General features: G+C 32.1%; 1 protein-coding gene across 1 annotated transcript; it reads left to right on the top strand.

The window, feature by feature from the left end:
* Positions 1-16752: 16752 nt before the first annotated feature.
* On the top strand, positions 16753-17937 carry LOC106413813 (small polypeptide DEVIL 15). The gene has a single exon (XM_013854554.3). It carries the CDS (start codon positions 17279-17281, stop codon positions 17774-17776), a length of 498 nt encoding a protein of 165 aa, XP_013710008.1. The 5' UTR covers positions 16753-17278; the 3' UTR covers positions 17777-17937.
* Positions 17938-19948: the final 2011 nt, after the last annotated feature.

Below are 19948 nucleotides of genomic sequence, written 5' to 3'. Positions count from 1 at the left end.
CGACACTGAGATGTTGATTAAGGAGTTTGCCAAACCCCTCAAGCAAATCATCAAAAGGTTTGCAATTTAAATGACTCTTCAACGTTTGCCTTTGACTAAGGGTTTTGGATTTATTGGATCACATTTATGTATCAATTACATCTTCTCCTTTTTACTTCTTAATTCAGTTTCTACCGAACTTGAAAAAGACCATTAATTTTGTGAATTTGGTTGATGTGGTGTTAGGCTGGAGCAGGAATCTGAGTTTTTAAAGTATTAAGGGGGTGTTATTGGTTTGTGTTTTATAAGGAGTTTTAAAGATTTGAGAGTTACAATGAGTCTAGTGTTATTTAATTAAGACTTTCTAAAACTTTGTTAAACTCTGGTGTTATTGGTTTATAAATGTGTAACAAGTATTTAAAAGTTTTTAAAAGTCTAGAGTTATTGGATTCATTATTTAATAAAATCAGTAAAAGTCTTGTGTTATTTAACAAAAATGAAAGTAAATGACTTTTCCATTGTTTTTAAATATGTTGTTATTAGTTTATGATTCTACATACTTTTCGTTATAAAAAAGTATAGTAAGTTAATCATGTATTGTCAAAGTTTTTTAAAAAATTAGATGAGATATAATTAAATAATAGATCAGCTTCGTTTCTTTTGAAATCATCCCAAGTGAATCATTTTGCTTTGTAGTCCTCCACTACCAAGTCTGGTCTCACGCCATATATAAACAATTTACCATATCACGAGTTCGTTATTGTTTTTTTCATGATCGGAAACCTGCAAGAATATCTCTCAATCCTTTGTGTGTTTTCTCTGTTAGTACAACAACTATAATTTGTCACAGGACACAGCCCATCCCTTTTGCAAAATTTCTAGTCGTTACTGAACCAAAGGTTGTTCTCTTCGTTACGTCCGCATCAATGGTGGTCTTGCGGACATAGAACATGACACAGAAACTCAATGCAAATACAAATGATAACAACTAAAAATGCAAACAAGTAAATCATTGAGAACATGCAAAATTTTTTGTTCCACCGTGAACTTGTTTATTAAACCATTAGCAGCACGCCAATTTCGATGAATTGCATCAACAAGTAAATCAGTCAGAAGTTTTGTTTCCTCTGGTCCCCATTGACTATACCCATCTTTTTCTTTATTCTTTTGTGAATCCCCATTAGCTAGTTATATAATAATAATATCACAAGATCAACATACCAAACTAGAAAAGAACCATAAATGAAATATGAATAAAGAATTAATGCATATAATCATAGAATTATACATGACATAAATGTACCTCAGAGCTGCAAATTTTGGAGAAGCTTCTGAATTGTTGCGTCTTCACATGGATATAATTTATAGAAAACGAATAGCCAATGCAACAAATAATGGATAATTACGAATACGTTGCAACACAATATTGTAACACGATACTATCTTTATTATGCAATACTTCAAGATAAACTCTACTAAAGTTTATAATTATCTCCTCCCTAAAAATCTAAACTAATCTATCAAAGGGGGTGATTGGTTAGGCTGTAACCGTAGAAAATTTACTTTAGAAATTAGTCTGTAGAATTTTTTGATTTAGCTTTAAGGGATGTAGTTTTAAAATTTCTTACAGCTAAAAAAATGGAGCTTTAGAAAATAAGATTTTTACAACCATTTTTTGTATGTTTTTGCTGTAGCTTTAGTTTTTTTGTTGTAGCTTTAAAAACTAAGATAAAACATGATTGATAATATTTAAGGTTGTAGATGAAAATTAAGCTAAAGTCACTTCCTACAACCCACCCAATCACACCCAAACTCTTAGTAGAATTCTAAGTAAATCTAAATTCTGTTAAAATTTGGTAAATTGTTTTTATAATAATAATCATCAAAACTGTTTTATACTCATAAACCAATAACTCTAGACTTTTAAAAACTTTAAATACTTGTTACAAATTTATAAACCTATACACCAGAGTTTAACAAACACTACAAGAAAACAAAAGATTTACGAGGGCGCGTTTCCTCGCAAATTCGTCGTAAAAGCAAGTTTACGAGGAATTACCGAGGAAACCCGTTTCGTCGTTAAACGTTTGTCGTAAAGCATATTTCCTCGCTAATTCGTCGTAACATAGCGAGGAAATAATTTTGTCGTAAAAACGAAGAAAAGCACTTCATCGTAAAGACCACGGAAAGCTTCCACGTAAGGACGTCGCTAAACTTCCTCGTAAATACTTCGAAAGGCGTTCCTCGTAAAACCCACGTAAATAACTCGAAAGTAAATACTCGTAAAGTAAACGTAAATACCTTGATAGGTTTCCTCGTAAAGACCACGTGAACTTTCCACGTCATTTCCTTGTAAACCTTTCCTCGTAAAAACTTCGTTAAGCTTCCACGTACAGAAGTCGCAAAATTAGCTACGAATTTACTTCGTTTCGTTATTTTACTGAAATATAAAAAAATTATAATTAAAAAAATAATTTAAATTATTTAAATTATTAATAAAATTTAAATTATAAAAAATCAAAACCAAAATATTTTATATATAAATAAGTTTTGAATTCATAATACAAGAACCAAAATTAAAAAGAACTAAGAGTCGTTCATCGCCCGGTAGAATTCATCGCTCCTCGCCGTTACATCCGCCTCGGCATGTGTGTCGGATGTTGACTCGCCTGGAATAGGATTTCGTTGTCGTATGGTCCTCAACAAGGCCTCCCATTCCGGATTTGTGGCCGCTACAACGTCCAAGAAGCCCTCGAGTCCACCCATACGAGATTGCGTCGAGCTCAACTCGTGACGCAGCTCAGCAGACTCTCTACGCAGCTCATCGGACACCCTACGCAGCTCATCGGACACCCTACGCAGCTGAGAGATTTCATCATCCCGTCGCTGACCATAAGACGATGTCGCTCTCGAAACATCGTTGACGGAACCAATCCCCAACGTCCGTCCCTTTTTTTTAGGGACAACCTTAAAAACAAAAAATAAATTTTGTTAGTAAAAATTTAAAGTTAAATTAAATGAATAATAAAAAAAATTAAAATTTTAGAAAATTTACCTCCTCGTAAATCTTATCCACTTCAGGTGTGGATAAGGTGACGGGTAATCCATCCATCGGTGGACTGCTGGGTCAGCTGGGTCTGGCGTTCTTCAATGCGAGCAGCCAAATCGTTGTAGATTTGCTCGGACTTGCCATCTATAAATCGGCCCGCCTTGTTCTTGTGGGTCCTCTCGTAAAGTTCCATAAGAGACGGGAGTTCTCCCGTCTCTTTGGCATAAAAAATATTTAAGAAAGTTGTTAGAATATATATATATATATATTAAAATTTTAATTTAATTAAATATTTAATTACCATCTCCAAACGGACACCGGCGTGGGGTTTTTGGCCCGTAGTGTGAAGCATCGGCCCGTTCCCGTGCTCATCGACTATGTTACGGGAGTTAGAGCAAGACTGGGCGACTCTAATGGAATCAGGAAGACGCCAATATCGGATGAGGCCATCCCAGACATCCGTGGTGAGCTCAGCGGGTTTGCCACGCTCATACCCCTTCACGATCCAGTCACCCTTCCAGTTGGAGACCGTGTCCAACAAGCGAACTTTTGCCTTCGCGATAAACTTCTTCGTCACCCTCTCAGTGATCCCCAAGGCCCAATTATATTTTTGCTGTTGGAAAAAATAATTTATAATTAGTTTTTCAAAAAGATATATATAAATCATGAAAAAATTAAAAGATATATAATTAATTAATAGAAACTTACAACGTAAATTTTGAACCACGTCTTTCTGACGTAGTGAGGCGTCTTACTCCAGTTCGGATGTGCCATGGAGAAGTAACCTTTCATCGTGTCGGTTACGTCCGATGCAAGACATCCGTCAATCCCAAACCTGGAAAATACAAATGTAAAATATAAATTATTTTTTAAAGTTATAAAAGAATTTAAAACGAATAAAAAAAATAATGTAACATACCATAAAGTTTCGTCCGGTCGGTCGGGGTCGATGACTGGTAAACCTTCTCTGCCTGGCAGACGGAGAATGTCCTCTACAGTGTACTGCGAGTAAGGAGCACTCGGAGGCACCATCAAATCGGGATAAATCTCGGCGGGCATCGGAGGTGCCATCGGAGGAGGCACAGGAGGAGGCATCGTCGGATGAGCCATCGGGGGAGGCACATGAGGAACCGAAGGTACACTAGAAGGAGACCCAAAGACTCTCTGAGTGTACTGAGTCTCGGGGACAGTCTCCTGACCCGAAGAACCGGGAGCTGAAGAAGACGACGGGTCTAAACGACTACCCGGCTCACCGAACATCTCTCTGTTATGGGCAGTAAGTCTACCTTTTCGAACCTGAAAAAAAATTAATTTTTTTAATTTTCGTCACCAGTATATTTCCCAACATTATCCAATCAACACTCAATATAATAAGATCCGTAAACCTATCTAAATTCCCTATACTAACCACCTAATCTATCCTAAACTAACCAAATTAGAGATGAATTAGAGAGGCTTACAATTGCAACGAAACAGGGAGGAAATGGAGAGGAAGTAGAGAGGAAAGAAAGAATGAGCGCTCGGGGGTATATATAAGATTACTTACCGTCGCAAATTCCTCGTAAGGTTTCGACGAATTACAGAGGCCCGTGTTTTTTTTTACGACAAAACAGCGACAGATTACAAAGGCCCGCGTTTTATTGTACGAGGAAGTTACGAGGAATTTCAAAGGCCCGTGTTTTTATATACGAGGAAGTTACGACGATTTAGCTTACGTGGAATTACCGAGAAAAGCTTCCCTATAAATATACCCATAACTCTCCTTCTCAACCCACTCACAAACTCCCAAATCACACCCTATCTCACATCAAACTCCAAAATCAAATCCTATTCAAATTATAAATATTTGAAAAAAAAAAAGAAAGAGAAGAAGATATTGGAATTTATGTTGGTGAGACTTAAGTAATATAATTGCTGGAAGCCTTGTCACATGTAAATCCAGTATCTTTCTTTTTTTTTCATTTTTTTCTAGTTTTTACACTACGAGGTGTTTACGACGATTTATGTTACGAGGTGTTTACGACGATTTCGTCCTACGTGGATTAAAGAGGGCCGCGCTCGTCATTTAATTTACGGGGTGTTTACGACGATTTCGTCCTACATGGAATTAAAGAGGGCCGCGTTCTTCATTTACTTTACGGGGTGTTTACGATGATTCTCTCCTACGTGGAATTAACGGGTTTCGCTTTCTTTATTTTTTTTAAATTTCGTCGTTATTTCCACGTTAGCCAACAAGTGCTTTACGACGATTTAGTCCTACGTGGAATAAACGAGTAGTGCGTCGTAAGTTCGACGTCAACTTACGAAGAATTAACGAGTATTACGTTTAAATCCCTAAAATCCAAAACCCCAAACCCCATATTCCTTATCTTCTACTTCATATATTCCAAACCCTATCTTTATTTTCATTCCAAACCACAATTCTTTATCTTCTACTTCATATATTTCAAACCCCATCTTTATTTCCATTCCAAACCACAATTCCCACATTTACTTATTCATAAAACAAACTCCCACATTTTCTTATTCACAAAACAAACTCCCACAATATTACCTTATTCATAAAACAAACTCTCACATTACCTTATTCATAAAACAAACTACACAAAATCAAATACATCAATCGGATTCATCGACATTCTCGTCATCACTAAAAATATCATCATTTTCATTAAACTCGTCTTCAACAGCTTCGTCTGTGGCATCATCGGTAAGATCTTCGTACTCGTGATTATGCAGATCAATGAGAAGGATGTCATCTATTTCTTGTCCAGGTTCCTCGACTTCATGTATCTGTTCTTCTTGCAATGGTGGTTCTTCTCCACTGATGATTCGTCCTCGAGGTGTAACTTTGATCACTGCTAACCAATTTATACCCGAATCTCTCATCCGAGAGTATGAAAGGAAGCTAACTTGGTCTGCTTGTGAAGCTAAGATGAAAGGCTCAAATTTGTTGTACCGTCGTCCACTGTTGACATCAACTACACCGAATTTGTTAGACCGAACACCTCTGTTGACGACGGGGCCGAACCATTCACATTTGAAGAGGACGCATTTCAGCATCAGTATACCTGGAAATTCGACTTCAATAATCTCTGTCAAGATCCCGTAGAAATCTGTTTCCCCTTTCACACATATTCCATAGTTATTGGTCGCCTGCTGTCTACCATACTCATATGTGTGAAAAGTATAGTCTCGCGTGAAATACATCTGTGATGTGGTGACCTTTACAAGTGGAGATTGAATTACTTCGTGTAACCACTTAGGATAATCTGCATCGTCGTCATAATCAACCTGCAAAAGTAAGAGAATGTTGAAATACCGATCATGTATGAAAAAAGAGTTTAAGTTAATACCTGATTTCACAACCACTTAATGAAGTGTTGATCTTTCCTTTTGTCTACGTCACTTGTGGATATACCAGAAAATGTTTCTTCGACTTGAGAAACAAATAGGCTGTAAAATTACATTTTATAGAAATGAATCTCTCCCAATTAATATAACTTATTATACTTAATTAGATGTGTTTCGAAGTGTCCATATATATGTTACCTTTCAAAATAACGCATCAATGGATCCTCGCAATTGAGTAGAATATAGGTGTGTGCAGTATGAGCGTCTTGTTCACTCGACCACCAAACCTCTTTAGACTTCCCACCGAGTCGCCCAATCTGGCTAAAGATATCTGGAACACCAGCAACTGCATATGTTGGCGCAACACCACCATCATCATATCTTCTTGGAGCTCTTCTCCGGGTACGTACTTTTGACGCAAAGTAGTACGATGTGAAGTGAGAAACTTCTTCCGTCAAACTTCCAGCAATTATAGAACCTTCAACTTTGGCGAGGTTCTTTGCTTTTCCCTTCAAATATTTCATGGCTCGCTCATACTGATACATCCATCCGTAATGTACAGGTTCACGAAGCAATGCCTCATATGGAAGGTCGACAGCTAGATGCTCCATGACGTCAAAAAAACCGGGAGGAAATATCTTCTCCAGGTTGCACAATAAGATGGGAATGTTCTCCTGAAGCTGTTCCACAACTTCTTCTTTAAGAATGTGTGTGCTCAGATCCCTGAAAAAAATGCTCCAATGCCTTTTATATTCCAAAAACAATTAAACACATTGTTAGTCATATATTATTTTGCAAATTAGACCGTTATAAAATTATTGTGATATAATACACTATGTACCTGCAAGTGCTTCATGTACGTTTGTTGGAAGTAGCTCCGCAAATGCAAAGGACAGTAGTCGTTGCATAAAAACATGACAATCATGACTCTTCATCCCGGAGAATTTTTGACCCTTTTCAACACATCTAGAGAGATTTGAAACATACCCATCGGGGAACTTCACTTCTGATGCCACCCAGTTAAACAACACTGACTTTTTTTCTGAAGACAATCTGAATATCGGAAAGGAAACTTGTCCATTGCTTTTAATATGTAACTCGCTTCTTGAGCAAATATCCGGCAAGTCCAACCTCGATTTTATGTTATCTTTTGTCTTCCCTGGGACATTCAATATTGTATTCATGATGTTCTCAAAAAAATTATTCTCTATATGCATCACATCGAGGTTGTGGCGTAGAAGAAGATCCTTCCAATATGGCAACTCACAAAATATACTCTTCTTGTGCCAGTTGTGATGAACACCGTAAGAATCATGCATATTACAAGGGACATGCCAATTACCACCCCAACGAACTGTTTAGTTAGCTTCATAGTAGTCGATTTGCGCTTCAATTTGTTCTCCAGTTAAATATGGAGGAGGAGTGTCTCTCACAACCCTTTTGTGCCTAAACAAATTTTTGTTTCCTCGGTAAGGATGGCCAATGGGAAGAAACCGACGGTGACAATCAAACCAACTTGTCTTCCTACCATTCTTCAGTTGAAACGCATCTGTCGTTCCATTACAATATGGACAAGCTAATCTCCCATGTGTAGTCCATCCAGACAACATCCCATAGGCAGGAAAATCACTTATGGTCCACAAAAGCATCGTTCGCATCGTAAAATTCGTCTTCGTTGAACAGTCATACGTCCTCATCCCTGTTAACCACAGATCCTTCAACTCTTTTATCAGTGGTTGTAATAAAACATCCAGAGACCTTTTTGGATGGTTTGGACCAGGTATTAATATGGTCAAGAATAGCAACTCCCGTTGCATGCACATCTCCGGTGGCAGATTGTATGGTGTAAGAAAGACTGGCCACAATGAATATTGTCTCCCTGACATTCCAAACGGACTAAATCCATCTGTGCATAGTCCGAGATACACATTGCGGCTATTGCTAGCGAAATCCGAATATACTTTGTTGAAATGTTTCCAGACTCTTGCATCTGATGGATGAGTCATCTCACCATCCGTCTGAGTATGCTCGGCATGCCATCTCATCTTCTCAGCAGTCTGCTCTGATTGATACAATCTTTTCAATCTGTCTGTAATTGGTAGGTACCACATCCTTTGGTACGGTACCCTATTACGTCTCCGTCCTTGCGGCTTGAATCGTAGCTTCTTGCAGAATCGACATTCTTCTAGCTTCTCATCATCTCCCCAATAGATCATGCAGTTGTCGATGCAAACATCTATCATCTCTGAAGGCAACCCAAGACTATAAACCAGTTTCTGAATCTCATAATAAGAATCAGCAGACACATTTTCTTCCGACAAATACTCTTTAAACAAGTCCGCCCATTCGTTCATGCAACTTTCAGGTAGATTGTGATCAGTTTTAATATTCATCATTCTAGCAGCCAACGACAATTTAGAGAGACCTTCTCTACAACCACTGTAAAGTGGTTGATTCGCCGCGTTTAACATTTCGTAAAACTTTTTTGCATCTATATTAGGTTCTTCATCTTCATCATGAGCTACGAATGCATCATCTACCATATCATGAACCCTATCATAATCTACCATCTCCTCCTGATGGTAACTATGTTCATTATGCAAATGATGATCAACCGGTTCTTCCTCAAAATTGCTATTACTACTACTAGCTTCATTCTGATCATAATTAAAACCTTCTCCATGTTGAAACCATATATAGTAATTTGGCGTGAAACCTCTATTTATTAAATGCTTCCAAACATTTTCACGGTTTGCCAATTTCGAATTGTTGCATTTCCGACAAGGACATAATATCTTACCACTTTCTTGGGCGAGCGGTGTTGAATCTGCTTGATGCATAAATGTCTCCAGCCCCGCAAGGTATTCTTTCGTCACTCTCCCGTTAGCATCTCTGTGCATATACATCCACTTCCGCAACTCGTAAATAGTTCCGGAGCCAGCCATTTTTTTTTCTTTTACGTTTTTTGTTGTTAGTGTGTTTAAAATGATGTTCAAACATCTATATTTATAGGAAATTTCGAATCTTGTAGTTGTAATTTTCCTATGAATTTACGACGAAAATTAATTAGGTAAAAAAAAAACGTGTAACACCTACAAAGTTGGTGGATTTAAAATTTTCTCGCTAAACCCACGTAAATCATTTCCTCGTAAATAACACGCGAAGTTTACGTCCACTTTACGAGGAACGTACGTGAAAAATAATATCATCGTTATTTCCTCGTAAATGACACGTCACGTTACATCGACTTTACGACGAACGGTTTTTGTCGTTAGTTTACGAGGAAATAACGATGATACTGTTTTTCACGTAAGTTCCTCGTAAAGTTGACGTAAATTTACGAGGTTTGTTTTTCCTCGTTAATTTTCCTCTTTAAGCTTGAGTTTTCTTGTAGTGAAAGTTTTAGAAAGCCTTAATTAAATAACACTAGACTCATTGTAACTCTCAAATCTTTAAAACTCCTTATAAAACACAAACCAATAACTCCCCCTAAGTACTTCGAAGAGTAATTGAGTTTTATAATTTTTAATAAAAATCAATTACAAAATTTATGGGTCTGGTGCAAATTTTATGGGCCTGGTGCAAATTATAAAACTCAATTACTCTTCGAAAAATTATAAAATTATGTCATTTCGTGATTAGAAAATTATATGTTGTAACCACACAAGCGTGATCAAGTGGTACACGCGGATTTGGAAAGGTGCTAAACACCCTGGTTTAAAACTTGACATCTCAGATATATCCGACTGTATGGCCAGTCAAAATAGATTTTTAATTTCCATTGCGAGGTCTGTTTGGCGTCAGTAAACAAACCCTCCTCCCCTCCCCCCCCCCCCCCCCCCCCCCCCCCCCCCCCCCCAAAAAAAAACTTAGTCGAGTGGATTTCAGCTTGCTGGATACCCGGGATTATAAAAAGAAAATTAAATGTTGTATGGTTTCTTATCAAGAAAATTACGGCTTGTGTGTTTGTAATTAAAAACAATGTTTAGTATGGTTTCTTAGAGCATGATTATCGGTGGTGGGAGGAGGGTTCTTACGCGTGGGCCCCACCACCTGTTTGCAAATACCGTGCTTCAATGTCGCCAAATAAAAAACGTCTCACAAGGGTTTGTTATACTGTTTGCGGGCTCCATAGATACGCGGCGATCCGCAATTAGTTCTTTTTTAATTTTTTTTAATCAGAACACAATAAAAAAAAAAATTAAGAACTCCAAAAACGTTTTTACCGATAATCATGCTCTTAAGAGGCTAATTTTGTGGGGCCAAAAGAACACATCAAACTTTCGGTGGAGCTAATAGTTTTCTTGTCTAATATTTGTCTACTAGTACTAAGCGATATGTGAACAGAGAAATCTGAGAAGTTTTCATTGGTCACGGCTTGTAACAATTAATATGCTCACATGTGAACGTAATATTGGTCCAATGTGTTCAGTTTTTAATATTCTCTTCGTCTTTGTCTTTGGTCCCAAAATCTATTGTCTTTATATCTATAGCTCTTCGATCCAGCTAAATAATCTTAGGTGACTATATATTGGTCACATTTTTCATATACATCTTTCGTATCCCACCCTTTTCAGCACGTTCTTTTCTCATCTTGTCAATATTGAATTATACGTTTAGGAACACTGATGCGTAAAGTTACAGAGTGATGTCAAGATTTTAAAATTATCCATATGGTTGGTTCATATTTGGGTAGATGAGGATACCTCATCGCTCATATGACAGATTTCAACATTGTCAATTAATCCTTGATTTAATCTACGGTGATATATTAGCGGAGAAGGTGATGGGGGATTTTTTAGGATTGATCTTTTGTCCTGAACCCTTTTTATACTTGCCAATGATCATATCATTAGAGGCGAGCAGCTTTTGGTTGAGGTTTTGGCGAATAACATGATGTCGTGTGCAATTAGAAGATTATTTATCTATAGCTTCTTCTCACCACTCGAATGCTTTTCAGAGGTTCTAGTGACTTAGCTGAGTGACATAAATCTGAAAGCACTACTCCATAGAGTATGAAAATACATGGGAAGAGAGAGTTTTCTTGTCTAATTGCAGGTTAAGGTAAGAAAAATACTTTTACATGGCCATTGATAAAGGAGTACGAAACATAAGTAACCCATTGCATTATCCAATTGCAGTAGTTCAATCATGAAAACCCAATCGTATTAGGACAACTTATATGAAAACCCACGCGAGTCTGTCATAGCTTTACTTATTTCAGTTTTATAGCCATGGAACAATACTTTTGATCTCTTGAATTCTTTCAGAACGTGAAGATTATAATGAATGATCATCACATTGTCAAAGATGAATCAATGTTTATTGGGGTATGTACATATCCCAAACCTAGATGACATTAGAATAGAATATTTCCATTATTGTAGTTTCCTCTAATTCTATAGTATTAGGAAATCTGATGTGTATAAATATAGGCCTTGAGGTCTTTAGATGAATGATAAGAAACAATTATCGAACTTCTCAATTTGTTTGGTACGAATGCGGATTGATTTGCCGAGATAACAAGGTTGAATATATGTTGGAGGCGTATGATGAGGATCTTTAAAATGATAGTGAGGTAAACGTTAGAGAGAGCTATCTGTCTATAGTCATCAATCTTGATAAAAAGAAACTCCAACTATATATGGAATACTATTTTAATAATAATATACCGGGTCTTACTTCGATTGGGTGGATTAAAAGTTGCAAAAAATACTTTTGGTTTGAGATTTAGGCTAGGAATGGAGAGCATATAAAAAGTGGATCACCCACCCTAAACGGATGCACCACCTTCTCTTCTCCATTCACTATTTTTTTTCTAGTTAAAATTAGACTGCTTTTAAAATAATAAATTAATAAAGAACCACTAGTGGTTCTATATTATGAACAAAAACTAAAGAACTGCTATCTACAGTAGATATGCCAACAATATGGAGTGTTCCAAGTAAGTTTATACTGTTTTATAGTTTAGTTTGATTTATTTTATAGAAATATAATGAACTAATTAAACAAAAAGAAACACACTTTTATATGTATGTTACTTCTATTTATATAATGTTGTATCAAACTTTTTATTATTTTATAAACAATTTTATTTAAAATGTAATATGTTTATTTTTTCGTTAGCTTATTTATATAGAATCTTAAAATATTAGTATTTTTTTAGTAGTATTTTTATTTAAATATGTAGTACATAAAAACTAAATAATATGAGTAAATAATAAATGAATTTTTAGTTTAATACAAGTTATAATAATACTTATATAAATAATAATAATAATATGTATATAAATTTTTAATATATTATGTTTATAAATTAATATATTAATTTTAACTATGAAAAAATAATTAATAATATAACATTTTATATATATTAATTTAAACTTATACAGTAATATAGACCACTTTTTATCCACATTCACCATTCAAACATATATTTTGAACCGCTAGTTCCGCTCGATCCACACTCGTACCACTTGAAACGTTTGAACCGCTTTTGTTCCGCTCGATCCGCTTGATCCACTAAATCCGCAACGCTTGATCCGCTTTCTCCATTCGGAGCCTTAATGGAATCTTCACATGCATGTTAGTTACATTTTCATAACTAACCGACAGATTGCTGGAACATGATCAAGACTCGCATGCATGTACTGACAGTGAAATAACATTGATAGATGTGGTCAAAGTTATACGCTCGTTGACTGCAAGAGTTTATAGTACTAGTTTTCTTTGTTGTTGTTGGAATCTTCTTAACAGAGCTAATGATATATGGATAAATCTCATAATACCATCTTTATGCAAAAACTGGTTCATCTTCTCATGATTTATACTATATTTCGTCTATGAAAATTACAAAACTAATATCGTGTTATTTCACAAAATATCATAAAGTTATTTACACACAATATGCTTGGTTGAAACTGTAAAAATCTTTTGACAGTAAATTTTTGTTTTATAATAGAAGAATGTGATCTGATTGTAGTTTGAATTTTAATGGATGTATATTCATTCAGAAAAAAAAGGAATTTTAATGGATGTATAAACTTTAATTTAGTTCTAAAGATACTAAAGTTGAATACGTTATAATCAAATTTTAACCTCTGTACATATTTAGAAGTTGTTTTAAAATGATAACAAAAAATAATTTTTCAAATCGTTGTTTCATTAATTTTATTATTTTTAAAATCACATCCATTATTTTTTTGAACATAACAAAGATTTTAATTTTGGAAATATTCTTAAACTAAGGTAATAACAAATTTGGCTAGAAACCATAAAATTTAGATATTTAAAATAAGATAATAACAAAATTTCACATCCATTATTTAACCGTTAAAGTTTTGATAACCAACTAACCAAGTAAAAACTACAATAACATTGATTTTTTTATTGGTTACAAAACGTATAGAAATAGTTTTTGAAACATTGATTTTTTTTTTATTATATTTTGAGTGTTTGAAGGAAAATTAAAGTATGCTTGGGAAAATTTTAACTTGAAAAAGAAATTATTTTAAAACCATTAAATCTTAAGTGTCTAAATACCAAAAACTCCCTAGCCCTCAATAGATTTGTTCACGATGCCACATATTTTATGGTAAATGTAACTACAGAAACTAGAAAACTCAAAAATAAATATATTTAGCATGAAATTTAATCATAAAAGCTTTTTATACCAAAATTTTAAGTTCAAAATTCAAACTAATTCACACAATCATAAGTAAATTAATCATATAAGTAATATGCTAACTAATATAATTTGCTGATCTCAACAATCAAATTATTAACTAGATCTTGACCCGCACAACCGTGCGAGTTTTTATATTTATATACTAAAATGTTTTAGTTTATATAACAAAATTTACCAATAACTTAACGTAATTTAGTGTTATATATTATGTAATTCTATAATAGCTATGTTTACGTATGTGGCTTATATATTATTACTATAAATTTTATATTTTTTGTAACAAAAATTATTTTGGAAACTTTATTATGTAACAATATTACTTTACATACTTTTTTATTTTAAATTTATATGAAATCAGATTAAATTGGATCTATATAGTAGAAAATATATTTTTTGAGATACTGAGAATTTCTTTTAAAGAAAAACAATAATACATTGTACTTCAAAATATGTTTGTAGTAAATATCCTATTTGAGAAATACACTAAGTTTGATAAAATAAATAATTTTAATTTGAAATAGAAAAGAATATTTCTAACAAAATCTTTGTAAATTTTATTTTTGAAAATTAATCAGTTTAGATTGTTATTATCAGTGAATATATAATTATAATACTTTATATAATTTTACATTTTCATATATAAATCAAAACTAAAATAAATTTTAATTTCTAATTATAGTTTATGATAACTAAAATTAAAATTAATTACTTTTGGATATAAAATTTAAATTGATTCCGAAAATATTTTAAACATATTTTATAGAACTTTCTTTAAAAATATTTATTATTATTCAATTAAAAATATAAATATTATAATTAATTCATGTATAATTTGATAAATTTTTAAAATGGTCCAAATGAAAAAATCACGCATGAAAAAATCATCACTACAGTATATATATATTAAAAATATTATATATTTATCAATACATGTTTGTTAACACAACATCTATATAAATATTGATACATGTATAATGTATAACATAATTAATAATAATAACACTTATTATGAAAATACAATAGTGTTAGGATTTTAATATTTGATTTTATTTTATTATTTGCATGGTGAAATTCTAACATTATTTTATTTGCATAATAAATGTTAATTGTTATTATTATTAATTAGAACATATGCAGGTATTAACTATAGAATAATTAAATGTTATTATTAGTAAGTAGATTATAAATGGTTTTAGGCAACTATAATTATATATTGATGGAATAAATATATTTTCGAAATTATCCATTATTAATAATATTTTGATGGAATAAAAAGATAATTAAATATCTTATTAGGATATTGTTATGAAATACAAAAAAAAATAATGTAAGCAACTTTCTAGGGATGGTCCATTTAAAATATCACACATGAAAGAAGTCATGACTTCTCTTTTAATAGTATAGAATTAATCTCGACCAGCGCAACCGCGCAGATTTTTGTCTCCATTTATTTTTATATAATCATTTTGTTTTCAATTCTAAATGTATGTATATTCTATCAATTTTAAAACATTATAATTTTACGGTATATGTTTTTATTGAATAGATAGTTTCAAACTTTCACATATATTTGTATCCTCTTCTATATATATTTTGGATTATTATTTCATTATTGAAAATGTAACTATATATATAAAGATTTGTAAAATATTGTTTTATCGTCATCTTCAAAGATATTGTAACATTTCACAAATTTAGAAAGTTAAAAAAAAAAAAAAATTTTAGCTTCATAGATTTATATCGTAAAAAATTAACTTTTAGCTTCACATCACAAGTAATATATATTAATTGTAGAAAATTTTGAATAAGTTGTTATGGTTATATATATATATTAGAGGATATTCTTCTTAGTTGTTTTGATATTTCATAGCAAAAATTTAGGAAACACACATGAGGAGTCGACGGCAAATTATAATTCTATCATTATGTTTAGAATATCCTTTTTTAAACGTTCAAGTAATATGATACTGTGTAAATTAGTTGTTTCGATATAAGGAATATATATATATATATTATTTTTGCAACAGAATCTTGGTTTTGAAAAATCTTATTATATTGGTTTTAAAGATAAACAATGATTTGGATAAAATAGAAGGACATCCTATATTGGTTTAAATGTTCGATGTTGATATGATAAGACCGGTTTGATGGTTCTTTTCAGGTGAACAGGTTCAAATAATCGAACTCGAATCATCACTTGAACATGTATAAATAATGTGTAAATGACTACAACAATCTAAAACAGAGGTTTTATGGACCATTTTAGGTGAATGTTCGAGTTGTTAACGACGAACCGGCTGTATGGTCTGTCTACAAATATCGTTGATACGAGTTGGTTTTGTTTAATACATGAACGGCATGTATATTAACATACCAGAACTCTCGAATAGGACGAAAATGTATTAGTCTATGAACAAAATGGTTTATGTCTATACAACCATTATATATACATTGGTTAAATTAGTTAAATCAGATCAGTATTTGCAAGTATACGATGGTTTACATTGTCACTATGTATAATTTATTAAGGAATTAAATATGACTTTGTTAACCAATCCGGTTTTATATGAATTGATGTTATATTAGGAATGATATATTATTAAGCCATATTATTAGTAATAAATGAATGATAACTGATTTCTAGTGAGTGCTTATTTTTTAAAATATCACACATGAATCAAGGTTGTGAATTATGTTTTAATATATAAGAGCATGTCCAATGGGGATCCTTAGCAAAAAATCCTTAGCAAAAAAGTATTATAATAATGTGTGGGGTCTACTAAATTTAAGAATTTGTGCTAAATTAATCCTTAGCTAAGGATCAGATTTGTTACTGTACGCGGGTCCCACCGCCACGTGGGATCTCGCAATTGGCTCCTTCCTTCCTTTTTTTTTTCTTTAACTAAAAAATAAAATAAAAATAATAAAATAATTTAAAAAAACTTACCTTGGTTATAGAGCCAAGAGTATCAGCATTGTGGATGGTCTAAGATACAATTGGATTTTCCTTAGATATGATTTCTATGCAACAAGAGTTGTGGAGCCTCCATGGATGTAGTCATGTAGACCCGGCTAGTTATATATATATATATTATCGACTTGAACTCATTTTCCTCATCTCTCATCTTTCATATTTATCTCTCCGCACACACACAATATATATACATTGACACTTTCAGATAAAAAAAAAGGAAGCAGATAGTTAATTCATGGATGTGAAAAAGCTAAGGAACTTCACGGAGGAAGATTCCATCTTGCAAACCATGTATTTCTCTTGCTCTTCGTCTTCTTCAAAACACGTTTTCCCAAGAAGCTTCTCAACTAAAACTTCTCCTTCTACATCTCCGAAATCCCTTTTCAAGAGAAGCTTCTCAACTAAAACATTATCTTCTCCATCTCCGGAGTCCCAATTCACGAGAAGCTTCTCAACGAAAGCTTTGTCTTCTTCTAGTTCTTCGGATCCCACTTTCAGACGGAGTTTCTCCACCAAACCTAAAACTTCGAAGTCTCTATTTGATCTTTCTAGAAACAGTTCTACCAAATGTTCATCTGATTTATCTTCCAAGTCATCACTCTCTAGGTGCCTGTCTCAGAAAGGAGCTTCGGTGACCCAAAAATGGTGTAGAGTAGCAAAGGAGCACAAGTCCCGATTGTACATCATCAAACGCTGTGTTTTGATGCTCGTTTGCTGGCACAAACATTCCTGAGATTCATTGCATTGGACCGGAATAAGAAGGCAAAAGTAGTTACTACATTCAAGTAAAGGTTATTCCATTTGGTTCTGAATCTTCATTAGTCTTATTTTTATGTATTAATGACACTGTTTTATAGAACCATTATCTGAATCTAAGTTTAAAGTTCCATTTTCTATGGCAACCGATCTTCCAAGTGATCCAGCAATTAGAAGAGATCCATGCAATAAATTAACAAAATTTGGATATAACTGAGTCACACTAAGTGAAATGATATTTTTAACATCCTCAACTTGGTTAAACGTCCCAAATAAATGATCGAAAGAATTTTCCAAGATATGTTGATAAAAAAGTAAAATATTCTAAGAAATGAAGGAAGTATTGGTCTTCTTCTTTGCTTCCTTAGTCAAACTAGTATTGTGAGATGAACGACTGTATTTCTGGAATTGTCAAGATCAAATAACATATTAGAAACCATCTATTAAAAAAATAATTTGTATATATAAAAGTATATATATTAGAGTAAGCACATAAATCAAAACCAATACCTTTTGTTTATTTATAAACATATTTTTGGTAACTAAATAAAAACATCATTTTGTTTACTTTATATGGTATACTATGTTAAGACCCGCGCCTTGCACGGAATGAACATTATATATAAATTCTTTTATATATTATATGTTTATAACATATTATGAAATAATAAATATATATCTATTCTATTAAAAGGGAAGCATTTTTAATAAATCTACTTATAAAGGTTGTTTGGACCTATTAATTAGAATTTAGTTAGACACATTATTTAATCTCTACACATAGCATATCCTAAATAATATAAGGAAATAGTTATAATCTCCTGCATTTTAGGAAATATCAGTTAATTGAAATATTTACACAACTATATTTATAAATGAAATCTTCTACGATTGCCAAAGAAAAACGAATCATATAAAATAATTATCTTCTGCAATTCACGTTTAACTAAAAGTAAAATATTTATTTTAATATTTTAATCAACCATTGTATTCTAATATATCACTATTTCAGTCCCAAAGCCATAAATAGCAGTATAACATATTTATTAATAAGATCATATTCAATGATATTTTATACAAAAATAACCATTAAAAATATTTTATCACCCAAAGTCATGATTGTTATGTTGCAACATCTATACTATTAAAGCATGATCCTATTTTAAAAATTTAGGATTCTACCCTTGAATTTTAATCATATTTACAAAATAATAGAAATATCTCATATTTATGGTAACAAATAAATTTTCTTTACAAACCAAAACAAAACCATAATGCTAATTAACTATTAGCATTTACTATAGGTAAAACTTTATCATATCCATAGCAATTTTTTTTCGACTAGATTTTTTTTTGAATAATTAGATATTTTTAATCATGTGAAATATACTTAATTTTGCGGATAATAAATAAATTAAACTAATATAATTTATTTATTAGATACAAATTAATTGAAGTGTTTTTTGTAGTGTATTTTCCTAATATGAGAAATAAAAAAACCATAAACTTTCCATTTTACAATTTTTATAGTTGAGTTTTATATGGTGGAACAAATATATGCATCTAAGTAAATAAATAAATAAATAATCATTAAAAGTTAAAATCTGCAAAGAATAATATTAAAATATGCAATGTGAAATATCATTTATTTTTTCAACTTATATAGTAGTGTTTTTATATAATTGGAACAAATATATGCATCTAAATGATCAAATAAAATATTATCAATAAAAAAAAAGATGTGCAAAAATAATATTAAAATATGTAATGAGAAAATATCTTTAGTATATAAATATAATACTTTAGAATAAATTAAAATTAATACAATATTTTTCTAAACAATTAACTTCTTTAAAAATAATTTCATAAATATAAATATAATTTTTTTATATATCATATCTAATATCTATGATTATAACATAAACAATCAGTAAATTTTAAATGTATATGGTTATCATATATAAAAACACATAATCTTATAATTTAAAATAAAATTTTATAATTAAAAAAATTTGTAGAATTTTAAAAGAGAATTAATTCCGCGCTTTTTAAAGCGCGGGTCAAAATCTAGTTGAATAATTAAAAAGTCATTATCTACTACTTATATAATTAAATTGGTGTGATCATATAACTAAATTAACCATATATA

Source organism: Brassica napus, chromosome A1, assembly GCF_020379485.1.
Source record: "Brassica napus cultivar Da-Ae chromosome A1, Da-Ae, whole genome shotgun sequence".
Classification (NCBI taxonomy): Eukaryota; Viridiplantae; Streptophyta; class Magnoliopsida; order Brassicales; family Brassicaceae; genus Brassica; species Brassica napus.
Note: the sequence above shows the minus strand (reverse complement) of the source record. Positions and strands in the feature narration are given on the sequence as shown.

Coding starts and splice junctions, on each gene's coding strand:
- LOC106413813 (XM_013854554.3), top strand. CDS start 17,279: ATGGATGTGAAAAAGCTAAGGAACTTCACGGAGGAAGATTCCATCTTG.